At 45.2% G+C, this 22683-nt stretch overlaps 1 protein-coding gene across 1 annotated transcript in view; it reads right to left on the reverse strand.

Moving 5' to 3' along the window:
* vaspb (vasodilator stimulated phosphoprotein b) overlaps positions 1-22106 on the reverse strand; it is a 70639-nt gene extending 48533 nt beyond the window's left edge. Inside the window, exon 1 of the mRNA XM_067974862.1 lies at positions 21745-22106. Coding sequence (XP_067830963.1) covers positions 21745-21749 — 5 coding nt within the window. The 5' untranslated portion in view covers positions 21750-22106. The remainder of the gene's footprint in view (positions 1-21744) is intronic.
* Positions 22107-22683: the final 577 nt, after the last annotated feature.

Consider the following 22683-nt stretch of genomic DNA (forward strand, 5'->3'; position numbering starts at 1 on the left):
AGAAGGTCATGGGTTCAATTCCCACTCCGCAGACCTGAGCACAAAATCTTGGCTGGCGCTCCCAGTGCAGCACTGAGGGAGTGCTGCACTGTCGGAGGTGCCGTCTTTCGGATGAGACGTTAAACCGAGGCCCCGTCTGCTCTCTCAGGTGGAGGGGAGCAAGGGAGATCTCCCCAGTGTCCTGACTAATATTTATCCCTCAACCAACATCGCCAGATCAGATTATCTGGTCATTATCACATTGCTGTTTGTGGGACCTTGTCGTGTGCAAACTGTTGGCCGCGTTTCCTACATTACAACAGTGACTACACTTCAAAAGTGACATTCGGCATGATTTTAAACTCAGAAAAATGGGTGGGTTGGGGGGCATGGACAATAAAAATTTTAAAAATCTAAAACCCACCGCCAACCTGCCCATTTCCTGTTTTAACAGAGGTGGGACGAGGGGCGGGCGACTAACCCACTCTCAGGAGGCGGGTTGGTCACTAAAAGCTTTCAAGGAGGCTGCGGGTCTCCATTTTAAACAGATTTTTTGTTTTTAATGCCTGGGGGCTGGGATTCCCGGGCATTAAAACTTCACGTCACGTGAGAGGAGAAAAGAAAGCCCGAAACAGCAGGAGTGCGCCTATATAGCACAGATCGCGGGCCCGGAGGAGCAGGAGTGCTTCCCCCTCACCGCGCCAGGCCCAACAAGCCTACCTCCAGCGACCCCACCTCACGATCTCCGACCCCCCCAGATGAATGACCTGCTCACATCCTCTTCCTTCCTCTTCTCCAGTCAGACTGAGGCCAGCCTGTCAGGTAGGAAACCGGCAAAAAAAAATATAAAAAAGACGTCCTTACATCACAATCGTACGGACGTCCGGGTTTCCAGTCAGGAATTCCACCCCCAGTGCCCCTGTCCCCGATAAAATCATGACACACACACACACACCTGGCTGATGCCTGTGGGAAAAAAAAAGGAACCCCATCCTCAACAAGAGTTGGGGGCAAGGGGATACAAGTAAATTGGTGGAGGGTGGAGGAACCTACAGACAATCTGGGATAGGAAGAGGATGGGAAAGATGTAGTTACTTAAGCCACATCTGTAACGGCCGAGTACCAGGTCAAGACAAACATTGCTGTTGCAATCCTCCCCGTTCATCACTGACATTATTTACAACAAATGGAAGTAGTTTTTTAAAAAAATCCAAAAGGATGGCAAGATTTTTATGTAACATGGGGTTTGTGTACCTCAGCAGAGTTTAAAATATTCCTGGCCAATTACGGCATTGATACAAATCAGCCAATTGCCCTTTGACCCAGTATTAGTCAGGTGATGCAGACTGGCTCCACAAATACACCCCCAGCTCCCCTCTCCCACACCAGGCGGAAGAGGAAGTTGGGCTGGTGCAAAGAGGAAGTTTGCGGGCAATCTGAACAATACAGGTAGCAGAGGGGATTTGAAAGTCAAATCTACAAATCTGGGCTCCTTTGATAGCTCAGCAGCCCAACGCAGTGAGCAGCTGAGGCATGCAGATCAGGAAGGGTCCCAGTTCAACCTCACTGACCCTCAATTGGGTCTGCAGTGGGGGGGCTTCCCCATCGCTGTCCAACAGCCCTTGCCCGAGGTTTAAGTGGGTGGATGGAGGGGGGGGAGGAAGGATGGTTTTCAGCTGTGATATCCCACTCATTGTCAAAGAATATAGAACCACAGAATTTTTACAGCACAGCAGGTGGCCATTTGGCCCATTAGGCCTGTGCCGTTTCTGAACTGAGTCAGAAGGTTGCGGGTTCAAGCCCCACTCCAGAGACTTGAACACATAATCTAGGCTGACACTGTAGTGCAGTACTGAGGGAGTGCCGCATTGTCGGAGGAGCCATCTTTCGGATGAGACATTAAACAGAGGCCCCGTCTGCCCTCTCAGGTGGACGTAAAAGATCCCATGGCATTATTTCAAAGAGGAGCAGGGGCATTCTCCCTGGTGTTTTGGGATCAATATTTATCCCTCAACCAACATCTAAAACAGCTTATCTTGTCATTACTTCATATAAATGAAAGTCTTTCTTTTTCATCCAATTAGTCCCATTCCCCTGTACTATTGCCCCCCTATCCTTTGAAACTTTTCTTATTCAAATATTACCTTAAAAAAAAATTCTCCCAACCCCTCCCTTTGTTCTTTTGATGCTGATCTGAAATTTATGCTCCCCAGTTTCCGATTCACTCAGTAATTGTTCTCCAATTACTATCATCAAAATTGCTCAAATCGCGAAGACCTCTCAGGCCTTCTGTCAGCACACGTCATCAAGCCGTAAATATTTGAGACATTTGTTTTCTCCCAAAAAGGTGGAGTCATAACTATCTAGGCCTTGATCAGGCAGATAATGGGCGTAAATTGGATGTTGTATTGATTGGTCAAGCAATTAAAATCCATCACGGTCATGCATTAGACATTGCAAAACATCCCTCCTTGCAACTAACTGGCTGCTCGGCAAGTAGTCCAGTGATGCACTGACCTCAGGGGATCAACAATCTCCAATCTGTTTATCATTTTCCAGCCAACTTACGTATCAGTTGCCCGAGTTATACAGAGTGCCCCACCAAATATTGGTGACAGACCTGTGCCCACCAGTACTGTACCCCAGTGTTATACAGTGACAGACCTGTGCCCACCAGCACGGAACCCCAGTGTTATACAGCTCAAAAGGTTTTCTCTAGACACAGCCCGTGTTGGGAAGGGCTGGATCGATAGGCACTATTGTTGCATCAGTTTCTACACAGCAGCACCACTGATCTCTCTCAAATCAAACGCCTGCCCGTCAGAATTGGAGCCGACGAATCAGGGCAGCAGCACACGAGAACCAAGGAAAATGTGGTTCCCTGCTGTCACTGAACGAGAAGGGCAAGAGAACAGCACACACACCATTGGCTACAGTCAGCAAAAGAAAGAAGTGCCTTATAACCGTATGTTTCTCGTGAACGAGAACAGAAAACCCAGGAAGCGGTCAAGAATAAGGAACCAGGTGCGAGAAGGAGCAGCAACGATCACACCACAGGTGAAACACGGAATGGACATTTCACCATTGTCGCCTGCTGAATGTTGCAGTAATATCCATCTGACATCACAAAATAACTGGTGGCACAACACAAATTTACTGGGGTGGGGTGGAGTGGAAGCAACAAGGTGGTTTGGCAGTTTTAACTCACCAACCTTCAGCAACACGGAGCAGATACAAACACATCCAGTCCCACTCAGCTCCCAATCTGAGGCTGCAGAGTCTCCCAGCCACTGGAGGGAAGTGAGGGGGAAAATCAGCAGCAACAGTCATACCTAGACGGGTTGCAAACTGGCCATACAGGCATTGAGGCAGCCAGGGAGAATGTTGCCCGCTACAGGCATCAAGACGGACAAGGGCGAAGGGTAGAGAGTCACATTTGTCCATTATGGATCCACCATCTCGATCGGCGTCGTCTGGGGTGATTTATCACATTGCTGTTTGTGGGATCTAGCTGTGCGCCAATTGGCTGCCGCGTTTCCCTACGTTACAACAGTGACTACACTTCAAAAAGTACTTAATTGGCTGTGAAGCGCTTTTCGGATGTCCTGCGGTCCTGAAAGGCGCTGTATAAATGCAAGTCTTTCTTACCCTCATTCACATCTTTGGTTACCTCCAGACTCCATTGCACCAACGTTCTCCTGACAGACCACGCACCCTCCAGAAACTCATCCAAAACTCTTGAGGCCTGTATCCTATCCCGCACCAATCACCCCCAATCTCCTTGCTAACTTACAATGGCTCCTGGTTCTCTTTTCCCCCCTCACCCCACCATCTCTGTAACCTACTCCAGCTCTGACACCACACTTCCCCTGAACTCTCCGATCCCATGACTCTCCTTAAAACCCAGTTCCGGTCACCCTTCCTAACCTTTCTTTCTTTGGCTTTGTATCTATTTTTCGTCGATGAAGCATTTTTCTACGCTAAAGGCTCTATAGAGATGCAAGCTGTTGCAGCTACGAAACAGCAATAGTCTTTATTTTTAAAGAATATTGCGTGCTTATTACTGTCATTGCCTGTCCTGCTACCCTGGTTCAGGGAGCCCCTACTGCATAAATTGGATGTAGGCGTGACTGGATGAGAGGCACAAGATGAGCCAGCATCCAAAAATACATCTTCCTCTAAATTTATGTGGTATCTGGAAACAATTACAAAGTTCACCCCACCCTTACTGGGCCAGCACACCTCGTGAACCAACCTGTAAAAGTCATGGCGTGGCAAAACGACAGGGAGTCAAGGTCCAACAAAACAGAAATAGCACTGAAACAGAGTACCTGGTGTTCGAGGGTGCACTAGACAATCTCTAACGTTGACACTCTATAAGCTTTTGGGAGGAGTCACTGAACATTTAAAAACTCTATGGACTGACGAAATGCAGAAGTTCAGTACTGGCGGGAACAGATCTGTCACTGTACTTATTAAAAGTAAAAAGATCTGCATTTATCTAGCGCCTTTTGCGACCTCAGAACATCCCAAAGTGCTTTACAGCCAATTAAGTACTTTTGAAGTGTAGTCACTGTTGTAATGTGGGAAACGGGGTAGTCAATTTACACAGTGAGTTCCCACAAACAGCAATGTGATAATGACCAGAAATCTGTTTTTTAAAAAAAAAACTTATGCTGGTTGAGGAATATTGGTCAGGACACCAGGGTAAACCCCCCTGCTCTTCTTCGAAATAGTGCCCCGACAGGGCAGACGGGGCCTCGGTTTAATGTCTCATCCGAAAGACGGCACCTCCGATGGTGCAGCACTCCCTCAGTACTGCACTGGAGTATCGGCCTAGATTATGTGCTCAAGTCTCTGGAGTGAGGCTTGAACCCACAACCTTCTGACTTGGAGGCAAGTGTGTTGCCCACTGAGCCACAGCTGACACCATGACATTTTTACAAGGACTGGACAACAGTCTTCCCATCTGGGATGCAAGTTTCTGGAATGAGATTTGATGACGTCAGGCCAGTTCCTACAAACCGCCTGTAATTTGGCCCCTCACTCCGAGCCAAACAATGGCTGGTGTGGGAAATGGCACATTGGTGCAGTGGGCAGTGCACTTTTCTGAGACTGAAGCTGTAACAAATTGTTGGAGCAGAGCAGAGGGGGCTTTCCTCTGCACTGAACGGTGCCACATCTGATCTGGGATTGCTCAATGCTGACAGCGGATGGCAGAGTGCTCCACCCCCCAACACAGACACCATTCCTTTTGATGAATACACAAAGTTCCATCAGAATATTTAAAGAAAGCTAAATGTGAGTGACAGACTGGTATAACGTTAACGGATTGAGAACTTTCACATCAATCCCAGGGGCGGCAACAGGGCAGTAATTCAAACGAAGTCAGAATATGACAGGGTGAAGCTCACGTCACTAACTTTCCCCCTCCTGGCCAGCTAGCTTCTCTCAACCAGCACCATCAAACAAACAAACAGTAACAGGCCCATTCATCTCAGTGATATCTGTGGGATTGTGCTGTGCATAAGACGGCTGCGGTGTCTGCCTCCATAGCATCAGAACGCTGCACTGGAAAAGCAACTGACTGAACGTGAAGCGTTCAGACGTTTGAGAAACAGGATAAGGTGCTGTACAAGTGCAAATCTTTCCTTCGCTTTGGAGTGTATCACAATTTAGAGAGGGAGAGCAGTGCTACACATTTGGCCATTAAAGCCAACATTCCTTTAAATCAGAGAGATTAGGGTCTGTGCATTCCTTACACATTCTTTCCTTCCCAAAACATAAACAATATCCACAAGAATTATGGCATCACAAACAGCAGTGACACTGCAGCTATTTTTATCTTGAATGTTGGAAACCAGTGGCCAGGCAAAAACCCTTGTCCTATGAACGCTATTCTCCACATTTCCCCTTGCCAGGTACTGCTGGTTTGGAGGCCAGCCCATAATTTAGCATCCAGCTAGTGTCAGCCGTGGCTCAGTGAGTCACACTCTCGCCTCCGAGTCAGAAGGTTGTGGGTTCAAGCCCCACTCCAGAGGCTTGAGCACATAATCCAGGCTGACGTTCCAGTGCAGTACTGAAGGAGTGCTGCACTGTCGGAGGGGCCGTCTTTCGGATGCGACGTTAAACAGAGGCTCTATCTGCCATCTCAGGTGGATGTAAAAGATCCCACGGCCACTATTTTGAAGAAGAGCAGGGGAGTTCTCTCGGTGTCCTGGTCAATATTTATCCCTCAACCAACGTCACTGAAAAAAAATTAATCTGGTCATTATCACATTGCTGTTTGTGGGAGCTTGCTGTGCACAAATTAACTGCTGCGTTTCCTACATTACAACAGTGACTACACTTCAAAAAGTACTTCCTTGGCTGTGAAGTACTTTGGGACGTCTGAAGGATGTGAAAGGCGCTATATAAATGCAAATTCTTTCTTTCTTTATGAATCCTTTTGACTTGAATGAAGTTCACAATTTAGAGAAACCACTGCAGTGTGTTGAAACAATCTTTCTTTTTCAAAAAAAAGTGAACGCATTCATAATATTCAAGGAGCAAAAATGCAAAACAGCCAAGTCAAACAGTGGGTATTTTGAGAAAATGAGGCACACACAGACCTCTCCAGTCGACTGATAGCTGAGCTGGCCCATCCGATAAGGTCATCAGCTCACAAACCAACTGCACAACTTCAAGAGGAACTGACTAACCTCAGCATGATGACTAACTTTTCTTGTGTGTGTGCCTATGTTTGACGTCAAAGTGTTGGACTGCAGATGACTGTATATGGTAATTTCCCCCAGGCATGCCTAATCAGGCCCTGGCCTCGACATCAGGCTCACATCAAACCCTCCCATTTGCACATTCTTTTTGTTTAAAACGCTGCAGCGAGTTAAAAGCCACACAGTCTGACTGCAGAAACACTTTCCATTTCAGAAGAACAATGAACAAATAAAATTTCAGTGTTGCTCCACAGGTTGCTCAAAGTTTCACAGAGGCCCAGGGGCTAGGGATGCCAACCCTCCAGGAATTAAAGATTAATCTCCTGGTCACTGCTGCAAGCAAACCCAGGAGAAAAATCATAGGGGTATTAAAAAAAATGGTGTTTTTTTTATTTTCTTGAACTCTTGTTTATTTGTTATAAAAATATCGGTGATTGGAAAGAAAAGCTGTTTGACTGGCCGGTGGGGGGGGGTGTCATGTGATGAAACCTCCAGGAATACATCCAACCAGAGTTGGCAACCCTACCCAGAGCCCTTGTGGAATATTCTCAGAGTGATGCAGGGGATACTGAAGGCAGACAATCCGCCAACCACAAAAAGATCAGGTTGTACTTCACCTAACAGCAACACTAAAAAGCACCAGGCATTAACAAGTTTTCTCCCCATCTCTCCTGAAGGTGCCAACTCTTCCTGGGGCACAGGCAGCAGGGACCCGTGCTGGGGCACCCACTCAGGTGGATGCAAAAGATCCCATGGTATTTTTTCAATGAAGAGCAAGGGAGTTCACCCCGGTGTCCTGAGCCAATATTTATCCCTCAACCAACATCACTAAAAACAGAGGATGTCTGGTCTTTATCACATTACTGTTTGTGCTGCCCGTGTCCTAACTCGTACCAAGTTACATTCTCCCATCACCTCTAGGCTTGCTGACTTACACTGGCTCCCAGTTCAGGAACGCCTCGATTTTAAAATTCTCATCCTTCTTTTCAAATCCCTCTCGCCCCCTCCCTATCTCTGCAACCTCCTCCAGCCCTACATCCCTCAGATCTCTGCGCTCCTCCAATTCTTGCCTCTTGCACATCCCCGATTTTAAATTGCTCCACCATTGGCGGCCGTGGCTTCAGCTGCCTAGGCCCTAAGCTCTGGAATTCCCTCCCTAAACCTCTCCGCCTCTCCCTCCTCCTTTAAGACCCTCCTTAAAACCTACCTCTTTGCCCAAGCTTTTGGTCACCTGTCCAAATATCTCCTTATGTGGCTCAGTGTCAAATTTTGTTTGGTAATCGCTCCTGCGAAGCACCTTGGGATTTTTTCTACGTTAAAGGCGCTATATAAATGCAAGTTGTGGGACCTTGCTGTGCGCAAATTGGCTGCTGTGTTTCCTACATTACCACATTAACTACACTTCAAAAAGTACTCCTTTGGTTGTAAAGTGCTTTGGGAGGTCCCGAGCTCATGAAAGGCACTATATAAATGCTATCAAGGGAGAATGAAGAAGCAACTCTACTTGATCTCTCTCGATAAGCCATCAGGACATGGTGCAATTCAGACAAATGCAGTTCTCCTTCAAATGCAAAGCCCGCATTAACTCCCCAGAAAAGGGAAGCTTTGCAAACTTTAAAAAAAAAGTTTTAATTGAAGGAATAAAGTAACTTTAGTTTCTCCTGGCCATTGGTGCCCCCTTCCCCACCCTCCAAGAACACAGATTTGAAGTGATCAACAATTCATTCCTTCAGGTTAAAGCAATAACACGAAGAAGAATTATGGCTAAAAGAATTTTTTTTTAAAAATAAAAAGTATTGCTTATTCAGAGTTGAGCAATGTTCCACTGTTCTCTACTTGTCCTTGGGCAATAACAACCACACGTGCACAATCTTGTCAAATCAAGGCCAGAACTTCATCCCAACACCGCTCCAGCTTCCCGTACCCCCACCCAACTGAAGCCATCAAGGCTGCTCCAGTACAAAACTGATTCACAGTTTGCCCAGCCCAGGATGCAATAAACACTTAGTCCCAAGAACTACGAAAAGAAAGGAGAGAGAAAGACAGTTGGGCCCCATCAATTGGATGGTCCAACATTGCCATTACTCTCTCCAATCGCTTGTAATGGGGTGACGGAGAGGCCAGCCCCCTCCCAAAAAAAGAAGTGATTTGTCAGGAAAAACCCTGGGAAATTCCTCCTCAATTGCTTACAGCAGTCAAGCAAACTTCTGATTTAACTATCATAGTTACATAGAGTCGACAACGCAGAAACAGGCCATTCGGCCCAACTAGTCCATGCCGGTGTTTATGCTTCACACAAGTCTCCTCCCACCCCTCTTCATCTAACCCTATCAGCATATCCTTCTATTCCTTTCTCCCTCATGTGCGTATCGAGCTTCCTCTTAAAATGCATCTATCAGAAAGCTCTGTCTCTCTTCACCCCCCCTTTCAATATGGCTCTTTTCTCTGGTCAGGAGGTTGGCCAATTTGGAGCTAGCTTCTCTCCATGGATGGGCAAAAAAAGGGTTACCCGTGGGAAGGTTGGTAGCAAATGGGTTTAATGATGGCAACGAACTACACCTGGGCAGCAAAAACTTGCATTCTTGATTCTAACGGGAAAGAGAGCAGGGCATCCGAGTTCATTGTATGATAGAAGTTTAGATGGTGGGATAGTTGGATCAGTTCTTGTGATGGTTTCAAGCTTTTTTTCTAACATACCTGCATAAAACTATGGAAATTGCACACCTCATGACCTTGGTTTACATGGTCAGCTATCATGCAATCTAGACCAAATACTTGCAATCTCTGTATATGAACAATTAATTGATGATCTGCACTCCGTATCCTGCACTAGATTCTGTGCTTGTACTTTGAAGGGGAACAGAACAGAACGCAAGAGCATGTTTCAGTGATACTTACAGTCATAAAGCCACCGTATGCGATGGCACAGAAAGAGAGGGGTTATTTCACCCATCAAGTCTGCACCAGTGTTTTGCTCCACAAGAGCCACCTCGTCTGATCGCACTTTCCTGCTCACTCCTCATACCCTGTAATATTGATCTCTCTCAAGCAACCATCTCATTCCCTTTTGAAAGACTTTTATGGACTCTGCTTCAACAATGGTTTGTAGCAGAGAATCCCACAGTCTGACCATCCACTGTAGAAAGGTGACTTTTTTTAAAAACCTCATTAATATAGAGAATGGTGCATCCTCTGGAGGAGGCCCCACCTGCCTGGTTATGTGAGCCCCATGGCACTAAGAACAACAGAGGGTCCAGCCAGCGTGCTGGCCAACGTTTGGCCCTCAGACACCATCAAAAACTAGGAACAACTGGGCATTCATCTCATTGCTGTTTGCGGGATCTTGCGATGCTCAAAATGGCTACTGCATCCACCCAAGTAACCATGACTGAAAATTACAGAAACTCTATGCAATGCATGTTGGGATGCTTCTGAGACACCTGATAAAAGAATCATATAAATGCAAGTCTTTCCAACAAAATGGCTTCTTGGGTTAGGGTGACTGACACCAGAGCTCCCGAGAGCGAGTGCAAGTGCTGTGCTTTCTCGAAGCTCACTTTCTAACACAGACAGAGCAAGTTTCTAACACGGAGCTTTCCAAATCAAGCCTCATCTGAACGCAGGGATCTGACCAACAGATTTCCTTAGTCACTGATGGAGGATTTTCTACTTTGAAGCAATTATTGCTGGATTCAACAATAACAAGTTGCATGTATAGTGTCTTTAACGTAGTAAGAGCCAAAATAAGAACATAAGAAATAGGAGGAGTAGGCTATATGGCCCCTCGAGCCTGCTCCACCAAGTAAAACGTCCCAAGGTGCTTCAAAGGAGCGTTATCAAACAAAATTTGACACCGAGCCACATAATTAGGACAGATGACCAAAAGCTTGGTCAAAAAGGTAGGTAGGCATTAAATAAATGTCTTGAAGGAGAGAGAGGTAGAGAGGCAGAGAAGTTTAGGGAGGGGAGTCCTGAGCTTAGGACCTAGGCAGTCGAAGACACAGCCACCAATGGTGGAGCATTGAAAATTGGTGATGCACAAGAGACCAGAATTGGAGGAGTGCCGAGATCTCAGAGGGTTGGAAAGGGCTGGAGGAGGTTATAGAGATAGGGAGGGATTTGAAAACAAGGGTGAGAATTCAGCTACATAGGAACAGGAGAAGGCCGTTCAGCCCCTTGAACCTATTCTGCCATTCAGTTAGATTATGGCTGATCTGTATCTCAATTCCATTAACCCACCTTGGTTCCATGTTCCCCAATACCCTTATCGAACAACAATCTATCAATCTCAGTTTTTAAATTTTTAATTGACCCCCAGCCTCAACTACTTTTGAGGGGGGGGGGGGGGGGGGTGGAGAAAGAGTTCCAGATTTCCACTACCCTGTGTGCACAGAAGCTGTGAGAAGGAACTACAGAAAAGGCTTAAATGTAAATATCTTCATTAAAAAAATCTTCCCTTTTAGAAATGTAACGTTCTTGTGTTGAGACACTCAATGGGCTCAGGGTCAGAGAGGCCTTGCATCAAAGCTCAGTTGAATGCGAGGCAGCGAAGTATTTTTTCTGTAGCAATCTAAACGTTTGCACTGCTATTTTCACATCCTCCAGTTGTATTTTCCAAATTTCATCCCCCCCCTCGTCTGGAGGCTCATACCGGGGGCACAGTTCCACAAACACTGACTCCCTTCTGAATCTCCACCCCAGTGACCATCCTTTGCAAATAAGTTGAAATGAGTGCCAGCAGGCTGGTCAATCACAAGGGGCATCATCAGCCCAGCCTGATCTGGTCTGCACCTTGTGTTCGTACTTTCCAGCAGGAGACACTGGATAGCAATCAGGAATCCCAATTTATTGTTTTTTTTCTTAAAGCTCAAGGGTGCTGGGGCCAACTATAGCCCTTTACAAGTGTCCTGACTTACATTCTGAGTAACTGATTTCACTTAGTCAAACTAGAACGATGATCCCAGCGCTGATAATGTGAATCATAAACTTTACTGGTTACACGAATCACGCACAATGTGACAAAATACTGCAAAAAAAAACTTTGCACCCTATTTATACTTCCCCCTCGAGGTTTGGTAGCTGGTCATGAACTCAAGTCACAGATGTCAAGTCACGCACCTTGGGATGTTTTACTACGTTAAAAGGAGTTATATAAATGCAAGTTGTTGTAGATGCCTGGGCTTCATGTGATGTTTTATTCAAATTATTCATCCATCACTTGATAGCTCTCTCGCGTCTCGGATTCGAGACCCAGTGCAATTGTTTTAGCACGTAATCTAGGCTGACTCTCCAGTGCAGCACCGAATGGAGCACTGCACAGTCCTCCAGATGAGATGCTAAACTGACGTCTGCCGATTCTGGTGGTTCAGGTGGACATTAAAAGTCCCCCTGACGTTATTTGAAAGACAGCACACGCAGTCTCCTGGCCAACATTCCATCCTCGACCAAAACAGATTGACTGGTTGTTCATCTCATCGCTGCATATTGTTACTGACACACAACAGTTGCCACATTTTAAGTCACAGGCACTACTTCAAAGTGAGTCATTTGAGATATTAACAAGCCTTATAGGAACATAGGAACAGGAGTAGGCCATTCAGCCCCTCGTGCCTGCTCCGCCATTTGATAAGATCATGGCTGATCTGTGATCTAACTCCATATACCTGCCTTTGGCCCATATCCCTTAATACCTTTGGTTGCCAAAAAGCTATCTATCTCAGATTTAAATTTAGCAATTGAGCTAGTATTAATTGCCGTTTGCGGAAGAGAGTTCCAAACTTCTACAACCCTTTGTGTGTAGAAATGTTTTCTAATCTCGCTCCTGAAAGGTCTGGCTCTAAATCTTAAGACTGTGCCCCCTACTCCTAAAATCCCCAACCAGCGGAAATAGTTTCTCTCTATCCACCCTATCTGTTCCCCTTAATATCTTATAAACTTCGATCAGATCACCCCTTAACCTTCGAAACTCCAGAGAATACAACCCCAATTTGTGTAATCTCTCCTCGTAACTTAACCCTTGAAGTCCGGGTATAATTCCACGCTGCACTCCCTCCAAGGCCAATATGTCCTTCCGAAGGTGCGGTGCCCAGAACTGCTCACAGTACTCCAGGTGCGGTCCAACCAGGGTTTTGTATAGCTGCAGCATAACTTCTGCCCCCTTGTACTCTAGTCCTCTAAATATAAAGGCCAGCATTCCATTAGCCTTATTGATTATTTTCTGCACCTGTTTATGACACTTCAATGATCTCCATACCTGAACCCCTAAGTCTCTTTGGACATCCACAGTTTTTAACTTTTTACCATTTAGAAAGTACCCTGTTCTATCCTTTTTTGATCCAAAGTGGATGACCTCACATTTGTCTACATTGAATTCCATTTGCCACAGTTTTGCCCATTCACCTAATCTATCAATATCACTTTGTAATTTTATGTTTTCATCTACACTGCTTACAATGCCACCAATCTTTGTGTCATCGGCAAACTTAGATATGAGACTTTCTATGCCTTCATCTAAGTCGTTAATAAATATTGTGAATAATTGAGGCCCCAAGACAGATCCCTGCGGGACTCCACTAGTCACATCCTGCCAATGTGAGTACCTTCCCATTATCCCTACTCTCTGTCGCCTTTCGCTCAGCCAACTTCCTAACCAAGTCTGTACTTTTCCCTCGATTCCATGGGCTTCTATCTTAGCTAACAGTCTCTTACGTGGGACCTTATCAAATGCCTTCTGGAAGTCCATATAAATAACATCCATTGACATTCCCCTGTCCACTACTTTAGTCACCTCTTCAAAAAATTCAATCAGGTTTGTCAGGCACGACCTACCTTTCACAAATCCATGCTGGCGCTCTCTGATTAACTGAAAATTCTCGAGGTGTTCAGTCACCCTATCCTTAATTATAGACTCCAGCAATTTCCCCACAACAGATGTTAGGCTAACTGGTCTATAATTCCCCGGTTTCCCTCCCTCTCCTTTCTTAAAAAGCGGAGTGACATGTGCAATTTTCCAATCTAGAGGGACAGTTCCTGAATCTAGAGAACTTTGAAAGATTATAGTTAGGGCATCTGCAATGTGCTCACCTACTTCCTTTAAAACCCTGGGATGGAAACCATCTGATCCTGGGGATTTGTCACTCTTTAGTACTATTATTTTCTTCATTACTATTATTTTCTTCAATACAAGTTTGAATATTCAGTACATCCCTCAGCGTTTTACACCGTTCTGACACCACATTATCATCAGTGTCCTTTCTCTGGTCATTTTTAAAGAAAGAACCTGCATTTATATAGCACCTTTCATGACCTCAGGATGTCCCAACGCACGTTACAATAGTAACTACACTTCAATGGCTGTAAAGTAGGGAAATGTGGCAGCCAATTTGCATACAGCAAGGTGATAATGACCAGATAATCTGTTTTACTGGTGTTGGTTAAAGGGTAAATGTTGGCCAGGACATGAAAGATAAATGCAAGCTGATTACAAAAGTCCCTCCTCTCATGTCCTGAAGACATCATACTGCTGGGGAATGGCCCATTCATCATGTATGAGCCTAGAAGGTGAGTGGCTGCTGGCTATTCAACAATAGGAATGCCTCACAGCTGAACCCAATCCTGTTCGTCCTCAACGTTAGCTAGCACACACTATCTAGCAGGGGTTGCCGGATAGCAGTTGTGAGCAGGAACTCCGGCAGACAAATTTTCCTTAGCTCAGGAATGCTGAAGCCTATGGTAACTCTTTCCACCCCTCCCCCCAGCTGGGATCAGCTAACTCGGCACAGACCTGGGCTTGAACTTGGGAGGACTCACCTGGTCTGTACCAGATCCTGAGCACCACCTCCAGGGGCTCCTCATTCCGACTCCCAACATGGGCAAGCTCTTGGGTTTCTTATGCTGTTCAGGGGTGATGTCGGGAAGCACTTCTTCACACAAAGGAGAGTGGAAATCTGGAACTCTCCCCCCAAAAAGCTGTTGAGGCTGGGGGTCAATTGAAAATTTCAAAACAGAGATAGATAGATTTTTGTTGGGTAAGGGTTACGGAACCAAGGCAGGTAAATGGAGTTAAGGTACAGTTCAGCCATGATCTAACTGAATGGTGGAACAGGCTCGAGGGGCTGAATGGCCTACACCTGTTCCTATGTACAGCTCGGTACCACACTGGGCAGTGCACAGGTTTCTCCAAATTTTTAAAGAAAATAAAGCAACTGGTTTACAAAGAGGGCCCGACAGCAGTCAATTGCAACAAGTGAAGATAAAAGTGCAACATAAATCGATACAGAATACATCAACTCAAGAGTGATGATATGTTGTGCATAATGTTTTGTGGTCATCCGGAGTGTAATTTAAGAAGTATTAACAGGGCCAGGCCATTAGGCCCAAACAAGCCCGTCCCTTTTTGAGAGATCAATCCTCACCTGCCCACCGTATCCCTTCTTTCTCTACGAACGCATCTAAATTGCTTCTTGAATCCATTTAAACAGCCTGCTTCAATGTCCTCCCCGTTAACTTATTCTCTTTGGGTGAAGAAGTTCCCTATGGCCTCCCTTCTTACTTTAACATTCCCCTCTCCCCCGGTATTTGAACTCTTCGCTCTAATGAACAAACTGCCCTGATCAGCTCGTCAATTCCCTTCCGAGTCTCAAAAACTCTGCGATAAATGACCTCAAAATCTCCTTTTCCAAAGAAAGCAGACCCAACTTCCTTTCCTCCCAGCTTAAATAATTGCCCAATAAAATACCGGAGGTTCCCAGCTAAGGCTCCTTCTTGCAACAAACAGTTATCAATACCAGGACTTTTAGGAGTGAAATCAGGAAGCATTCTTTCACACAAAGGGTAGCAGAAATCTGAAACACTCTCCTCCCCCGAAAGGCCGTGGATGCTAGGGGGTCAACAGAAATGTTCAAGACTGAGGTTGATAGTTGTGTGTCAGGTAAGGTATTAAGGGATACAGATCAAAGGCAGGTAGATGGAAATTAGGTCCAGATCAGCCATAATCTAATTTAATGGCGGAATAGGCTCGAGGGCCTGAATGGCCTATTTCTGTTCCTATGAATTTAACTGTACACGTAGTCAGTTTCTGTACTGTTTTAAGCAGTCTAACTGTCCATCCATTGTGTTCTGCCCAAGGGCAGGTCCCAACTCAAACCTCACATGAGATTCTTAGCCACTTTCTAGGAAAAAGTAGCAGAGGCTGTTTTCCATTGTCTTCCTCACTTTCTTTTAAACCTTTGGAGTATCTTCTCCTAAGTGGGCTGTAATCAAGGTTAAGGAGCCCCACCTACCCTTTACGATCGGGGGGGCGGAGAGGGACTGACACAACTACCTCTCGCTGGCCATGAATCCAGTATTCAGAACCAACGGTCTGGTCTCCCCTCGCCAGGGCTATCTGGAGTGGGGACCGAACCCAACCCTTCTGACTTGGAGGCACTATCTCTGAGCCAGTGGTTCCTCTATCCGGACATGAGAACCCCGTTGGACGTCAACCCAGTATTTAGAGGCCATATTCTAATCTTCAGTCACCAGGCCAGTCTGGAGCAGGGCTTAAACCCTTCACCTTCCGACTCGAGGCCATTTAAGGCGGAGATTAGGAGAATTTTTTTCTCTCAGACGTCGTGAGTCTGTGGGAGTCACTTCTCCAGAGAGCAGTGGAGGCAGGGTCATTGAATATTTTTAAGGCCGAGTTAGATAGATTCCTGATTAACAATGGAGTCAAAGGTTATAGCAGGTAGACGGGAAAGTGGGGTTGAGGTCACAATCAGATCAGCCATGATCTTATCAAATGGCAGAGCGGGCTCGAGGGGCCGGATGGCCTACTCCTGCTCTTAATTTGTACGTTCGTATAAATGCGACCACTAAGCCAAAGGCTCACTCCTGTTTAATGTGGTACTGTGGTGCGGTGTTGCAAATAATACATAATGTATATCTGAATTATTCAAGCAGGGGGTTCCCCAGACTGCTCTTGACTTCATTGTAGATTTGTTTTATGCAAAGGATAACACAAAAGAGACTGGTTGTGGTCATTGGTTGGCACAATGCTTTTTCACCTCTGGGAGAACATAAGAAATAGGAGCAGGAGTAGGCCATTCGGCCCCTCAAGCCTGCTCCGCCATTCAATCAGATCACGGCTGATCTTTGACCTCACTTTCCTGCCCGATCCCCATATCCCTCGATTCCCCGAGGGTCCAAAAATCTATCCATTTCAGCCTTGAATATACTCAACGTCTGGGAGCTGTATTTGATCGAATCGAGCCCTGATTGATGGGATTAAAGCCTCCTCGAAGCGTAGGGTGGAAGTGGTCTCGGCCAAAAAAAAAGTTTGGGATATTCTCGATCCAAGTGTACGTGGCAGTGACATCGCAGAACTGCTCATAAAAAGAGTCAGTCTCAGGGGGTGGGGGAGAAAATGGCTGATGCGGGGAAATCAAAGTGTCACCCTGGGACAGTTTGGTCCAATACATTAGCCACTGGCGAATTGGAAATCTAGGTGTGGCTAACTGCATTTCTGATTAGCAAATTAAGAAAAATAAGTAAGATCCACAGTTGTTGGGCATGTAATCTTAATATTCGTAATCGCACGGCATATGCACGTGAACATTAACCTTTTTGTACATTTGTTGTTACAATGATTAGACAACATGCAGAGTGAGCGTTTTTTGATATTTGTGAGTGCTTTAATTCCTTGGTCAGTAAGTGGTGGCAGGTGTTTAAGTAAATATGCACGTGAAATACACTTATCAGTATTGTGAGTGTATGTAAAGGCCTCTTCTACTAAAATTAGTATGTGGCTAAAATGGTGTTACCGTAGCCACATCTGTTGCCAGTCAGTGATTTCTATTGGACAACACTGACCCAGTACAGCAAGAGCTGCTCTTCTGAGGTTAGGGCGCATTGTTGGAGCAGAGTAGAGGGAGCTTAGCTCTACGTCGAAGAGCGTTATACCTAACCTGAGAGTGTTGGGTAGCACCCGAGGCAGCTACGGTGAAAATGTTCTGACCCCTCCCGCAGCACTGGCATTCCCGGCTGTGATGAGCACAAATACAAGGTGCACCTCCCATTAGGATCGTATAACATCTTGGCAGTAGTGACAGTCCCAGTGCGAATTAACTCCTTCCATAAAAATCCATCTTTCGGATGAGGCGTTAAACCAAGGCCCCGTCTCCCCTCTCAGGTGGACGTAAAAGACCTCATGGCAACTATTTCAAAGAAATAGCAAGGGAGTTCTCCCCAGTGTGCTGGGCCAATATTTATCTCTCAACCAAAATCACAAACTGATGATCTGGTCATTATCACATTGATGCAAGTCTTTCCTTTTAATGCAACAAAACATGTCAAGTTACTTTGCACTTAAGGGGATATATTTCAACATTTAGATATTTCCACATAAATATACCAAAAGTTAGGAAACAAAACACAAATCATAATCAACAAAGATTCATATTTGTACAGCTTCCTCTAACTTACACTCATTGCACACAAGAGCTGTTAAGTTTCTGGCTCCAGTGATGTACTCACTTCTCCAAAAAAAAGAGCAATTTTTGTTCCTTTGGCACTTTTATCAGATACTGTAGGCCCACAGCACCAAACTGACCTTAATTTGGCAATCACACAGACCGAGCACAGGAAGTCATTCTGTAGCAGCAAGGGCATGCTTAATCGCTCCACCATTGGCGGCCGTGCCTTCAGCTGTCAAGACCCTAAGCTCTGGAATTCCCTCCCTATACCTCTCTACCTCTCTATGCCTTTAAGACCCTCCTTAAAACCTACCTCTTTGACCAAGCTTTTGGTCATAGAATCATAGAAGTTACAACATGGAAACAGGCCCTTCGGCCCAACATGTCCATGTCGCCCAGTTTATACCACTAAGCTAGTCCCAATTGCCTGCACTTGGCCCATATCCCTCGATACCTATCTTACCCATGTAACTGTCCAAATGCTTTTTAAAAGACAAAATTGTACCCGCCTCTACTACTGCCTCTGGCAGCTCGTTCCAGACACTCACCACCCTTTGAGTGAAAAAATTGCCCCTCTGGACCCTTTTGTATCTCTCCCCTCTTACCTTAAATCTATGCCCCCTCGTTATAGACTCCCCTACCTTTGGGAAAAGATTTTGACTATCTACCTTATCTATGCCCCTCATTATTTTATAGACTTCTATAAGATCACCCCTTAACCTCCTACTCTCCAGGGAAAAAAGTCCCAGTCTGTCTAACCTCTCCCTGTAAGTCAAACCATCAAGTCCCGGTAGCATCCTAGTAAATCTTTTCTGCACTCTTTCTAGTTTAATAATATCCTTTCTATAATAGGGTGACCAGAACTGTACACAGTATTCCAAGTGTGGCCTCACCAATGCCCTGTACAACTTCAACAAGACATCCCAACTCCTGCATTCAATGTTCTGACCAATGAAACCAAGCATGCCGAATGCCTTCTTCACCACCCTATCCACCTGTGACTCCACTTTCAAGGAGCTATGAATCTGTACTCCCAGATCTCTTTGTTCTATAACTCTCCCCAACGCCCTACCATTAACGGAGTAGGTCCTGGCCCGATTCGATCTACCAAAATGCATCACCTCACATTTATCTAAATTAAACTCCATCTGCCATTCATCGGCCCACTGGCCCAATTTATCAAGATCCCGTTGCAATCCTAGATAACCTTCTTCACTGTCCACAATGCCACCAATCTTGGTGTCATCTGCAAACTTACTAACCATGCCTCCTAAATTCTCATCCAAATCATTAATATAAATAACACTTGTCCTAATATCTCCTTATGCAGCTCGGTGTCAAATTTTGTCTGATAATCGCTCCTGTGAAGCACCTTGGGACATTTTGCTGCGTTAAAGGAGCTGTATAAATGCAAGTTTGTGGTTAGGATTGAGGTGCACGCAAAGAGAGGGCCAATCGTTACGGTACTGGACGAGCAACCCAGAGATTGAGAGTTCAAATCCCCTCATGGCAAGTTGAGGAACTGAATTCAATTAATCTGGTAATTTGCGGGCTGGCACCAGAAAATGACGACCACGAGGCTGTCGGATTGACCTAAAAACCCAACTGGTTCACTCATGTCTTTCCAGGAAGGGAAGGGAACCTGCCGAGTCTGGCATACTCCTGATTCCAGTCCCACACTATGTGGTTCAGTCTTAATGCCGAGGGCAACTAGGGATGGGCAATCAATACCATCTTGACAGTCTTGTCAATTTCCAAGAACAAATCATTTTTAAAAACTAGATATAACCATGCTGTACCTGACCTGGGAGCACGTTATGAGGTAGTATAGAAAAAGTCTTACTCTGCATCTAACCTGCATTACATCTGACCTCGAAGTATTTGATGGAGCAGTGCAGAAAGAGCTTTTCTGTGCGTGTAACCTGTTCTATATTTGACTTGGGAGCGTTTGACGCGGCAGTATAGTGGAAGCTGAGGGTTTACAGATGTAACTCAGTGGGTAGCACTCTTGCCTCCAAGTCCGAAGGTTGTGGATTCAAGTCCAACTCCAGAGGTTTGAGCAGAAAATCAAGGCTGACACTCCAACTGCAGTACTGAGGGAGTGCTACACTCTCTGAGGTCTTTCGAATGAGAAGTTAATGCGACGTTCCATCTGCCCTCTTGGGTGGACTCTATACTTTACCTAGCTTGTGCTGTACCTGCCTGGGGAGCACTGTCACTGGTTGCCCCCTCCCCAGCTCTTATCTTAATAAGCACAAAAGTCAGGCAAAAAAGGGTTAAGACATTTTAAAAAAAAAATTATTCCATAGAAGTTACTGATTACGTTACGTCGACACTAATTATATTTACAGAGCAGTCAGCATTTGCCATATGGTTCTAAAGAGCGACAGGAGCTGGACAAATAACCCAGGCAAAAGAGTGTGCAAAAAGGGCACCTTATACGCAGACACATGCCAGGTGCGTGTGTACGTTTACTGGTACGAAGAATCCTAGGTGAAGGGCCAAGGCTGCAATACAACAGGAGAGTTGTTGAGGCAAATCAGGAAGTAGTGGTTAGGCAACGGCAAGCTTGGGTTTCAAAAGCTCGTAGATTCCAGGAGAAAAGGAAGACTGATGGGGTTGCAGAGTTTTGAGTCCCAGGAAGGAACGTTAAAGTAGAAGATGGTGCGAGCAACCTTGTTTTCAACACAAGTGGAAGGCAGAAGTGTGTGGGACTGGTATTTGGAGGCTAGTACTGTATCCATGGCTGTGGTACAATTGATTACTGCAACACACTTCAAAATTCAAATGGAGCAGTTATAATTAACCATGATCACTAAAACCACAATAACCAATCTACTGTTAGACCCCAAGATAAATGGACCCTATTAAAGCAACTTTAAAACAAAGATATTAGCAAGAAAATACTGAATGATCAATAACCAGGGTTAAAAAATATGTTGTGATCTTTTAATGCATCTGAAGAAACCTATGAATTATTTTTAAAATTCTCTTCTGATTGAGGTTGGAGTTTATGTAAGAAAAGGTACTGGCGGAAGATGATGCTACAATTACTAACACACATACTTACCGCATTAGGAATTTATATCTCCACTCAACATATAAAATAAAAATCACTTTACATTCCACAAAAGAGGATACTCCCACTCATTTAGTGCGACAGGGAGATAGAATTAAATAGATAACTCAGGGCTTTCAATCTCACTGTGATCTACATCGAAGTAAAAATTCTTCCCTTAGGGTTTAAAAAAAAGTAATTAAATTAGATATTGGTAATTTAGTCGGGCCATTTTTTTTAAAGTTCGTGTTTAAAATCAATTTTCAAACACGATATATACATAAAAAAAGTTTACCCACTTTCTTTTGGTAAATGTAAGGAGTCTTACAACACCAGGTTATAGTCCAACAGCTTTATTTGAAATCACAAGCTTTCGGAGCTTTCCTCCTTTGGTAACATTCAGAAGTCGGATCTGGACCAGTGCCCTTATAACATTTACTTTTACAAACCAGGAGATTAATTCCATTTAGCAACTCAAACAACATATTATTGACTCCTAGAGACACACGCACATCCTGAAATCGACAAAAAGGTGAAATCTTACCTCATGTTTGGCTTTAGAAGAATTCTCTCTCCTGGTCTTTCGTGTGTAGCGGAGCTGCTGCAGAGTGATTTCCTGGTCTTGCGTATATGTGGTCGCACACACTGATCTCTCTCTCTCTCTCTCTCTCGCTCCCTCTGTTTCTTTCAATGTAAAAGGCGAGTCATTAACCTGCAAGGGTGGGTTTTACTGCGGTCTTTGTATATCCTCCTTTACTGCACTGTAGCCTGTTCAGCAGTGGACACGATCCTGTTGGAACATGTTCCCTGCACTGTCCCTCACTACACTGTAACCACTCTGGGTTACATTTCATTCCTGCACTCCCTGATCCCAATGTTCACACACCCGTCTAGCCCCACAATGCAAAGCCATACACTTCCGCTAAAACTATACAATTTAAAAGGGCAATGACTAACTTCACCTTAAAAGGGCAATTTCACAAGGGGGGAAAGTATATTGGAGGATAAAGGGACACAACAAATTCTTCTTCACGTAACAAACAAATGGAATAGACTTGCAGGCTGGAGAGGGTGGAGGAGGAAAATCGCTCGAACAATTAAAATAAAATCACACGCACCCACTTTTTAAAAATCATTTGCACAAATGCAATGATGATTCTAATCTGGAGCTGGGGCGGAGGGGCGGGGGGTGTAGGGAGCCTCAGGTGTCAGCTCGCTGGAGGGCGAGGTCGCATACTAGTTCGGCTGCAGAGGAGTCAGATGCTGACTTTGAGGGCAGCCTGCCAGAGCTCGAGCACAATGTATCGGAGCGTGGAGGAATCCAACTCCAACACGTCTCAAGGCTTCACACAGAGACCATTCGGTCCAACATGGATCGAGCGGTCAGCTCCATTAAGAACACAGTGGCACCCACCATGAAGAGCTTAAGAACATAAGAAATAGGAGCAGGAGTCGGCCATACGGCCCCTCGAGCCTGCTCCGC

The sequence above is a fragment of the Heptranchias perlo genome, chromosome 41 (assembly GCF_035084215.1).
Source record: "Heptranchias perlo isolate sHepPer1 chromosome 41, sHepPer1.hap1, whole genome shotgun sequence".
Taxonomy (NCBI): domain Eukaryota; kingdom Metazoa; phylum Chordata; class Chondrichthyes; order Hexanchiformes; family Hexanchidae; genus Heptranchias; species Heptranchias perlo.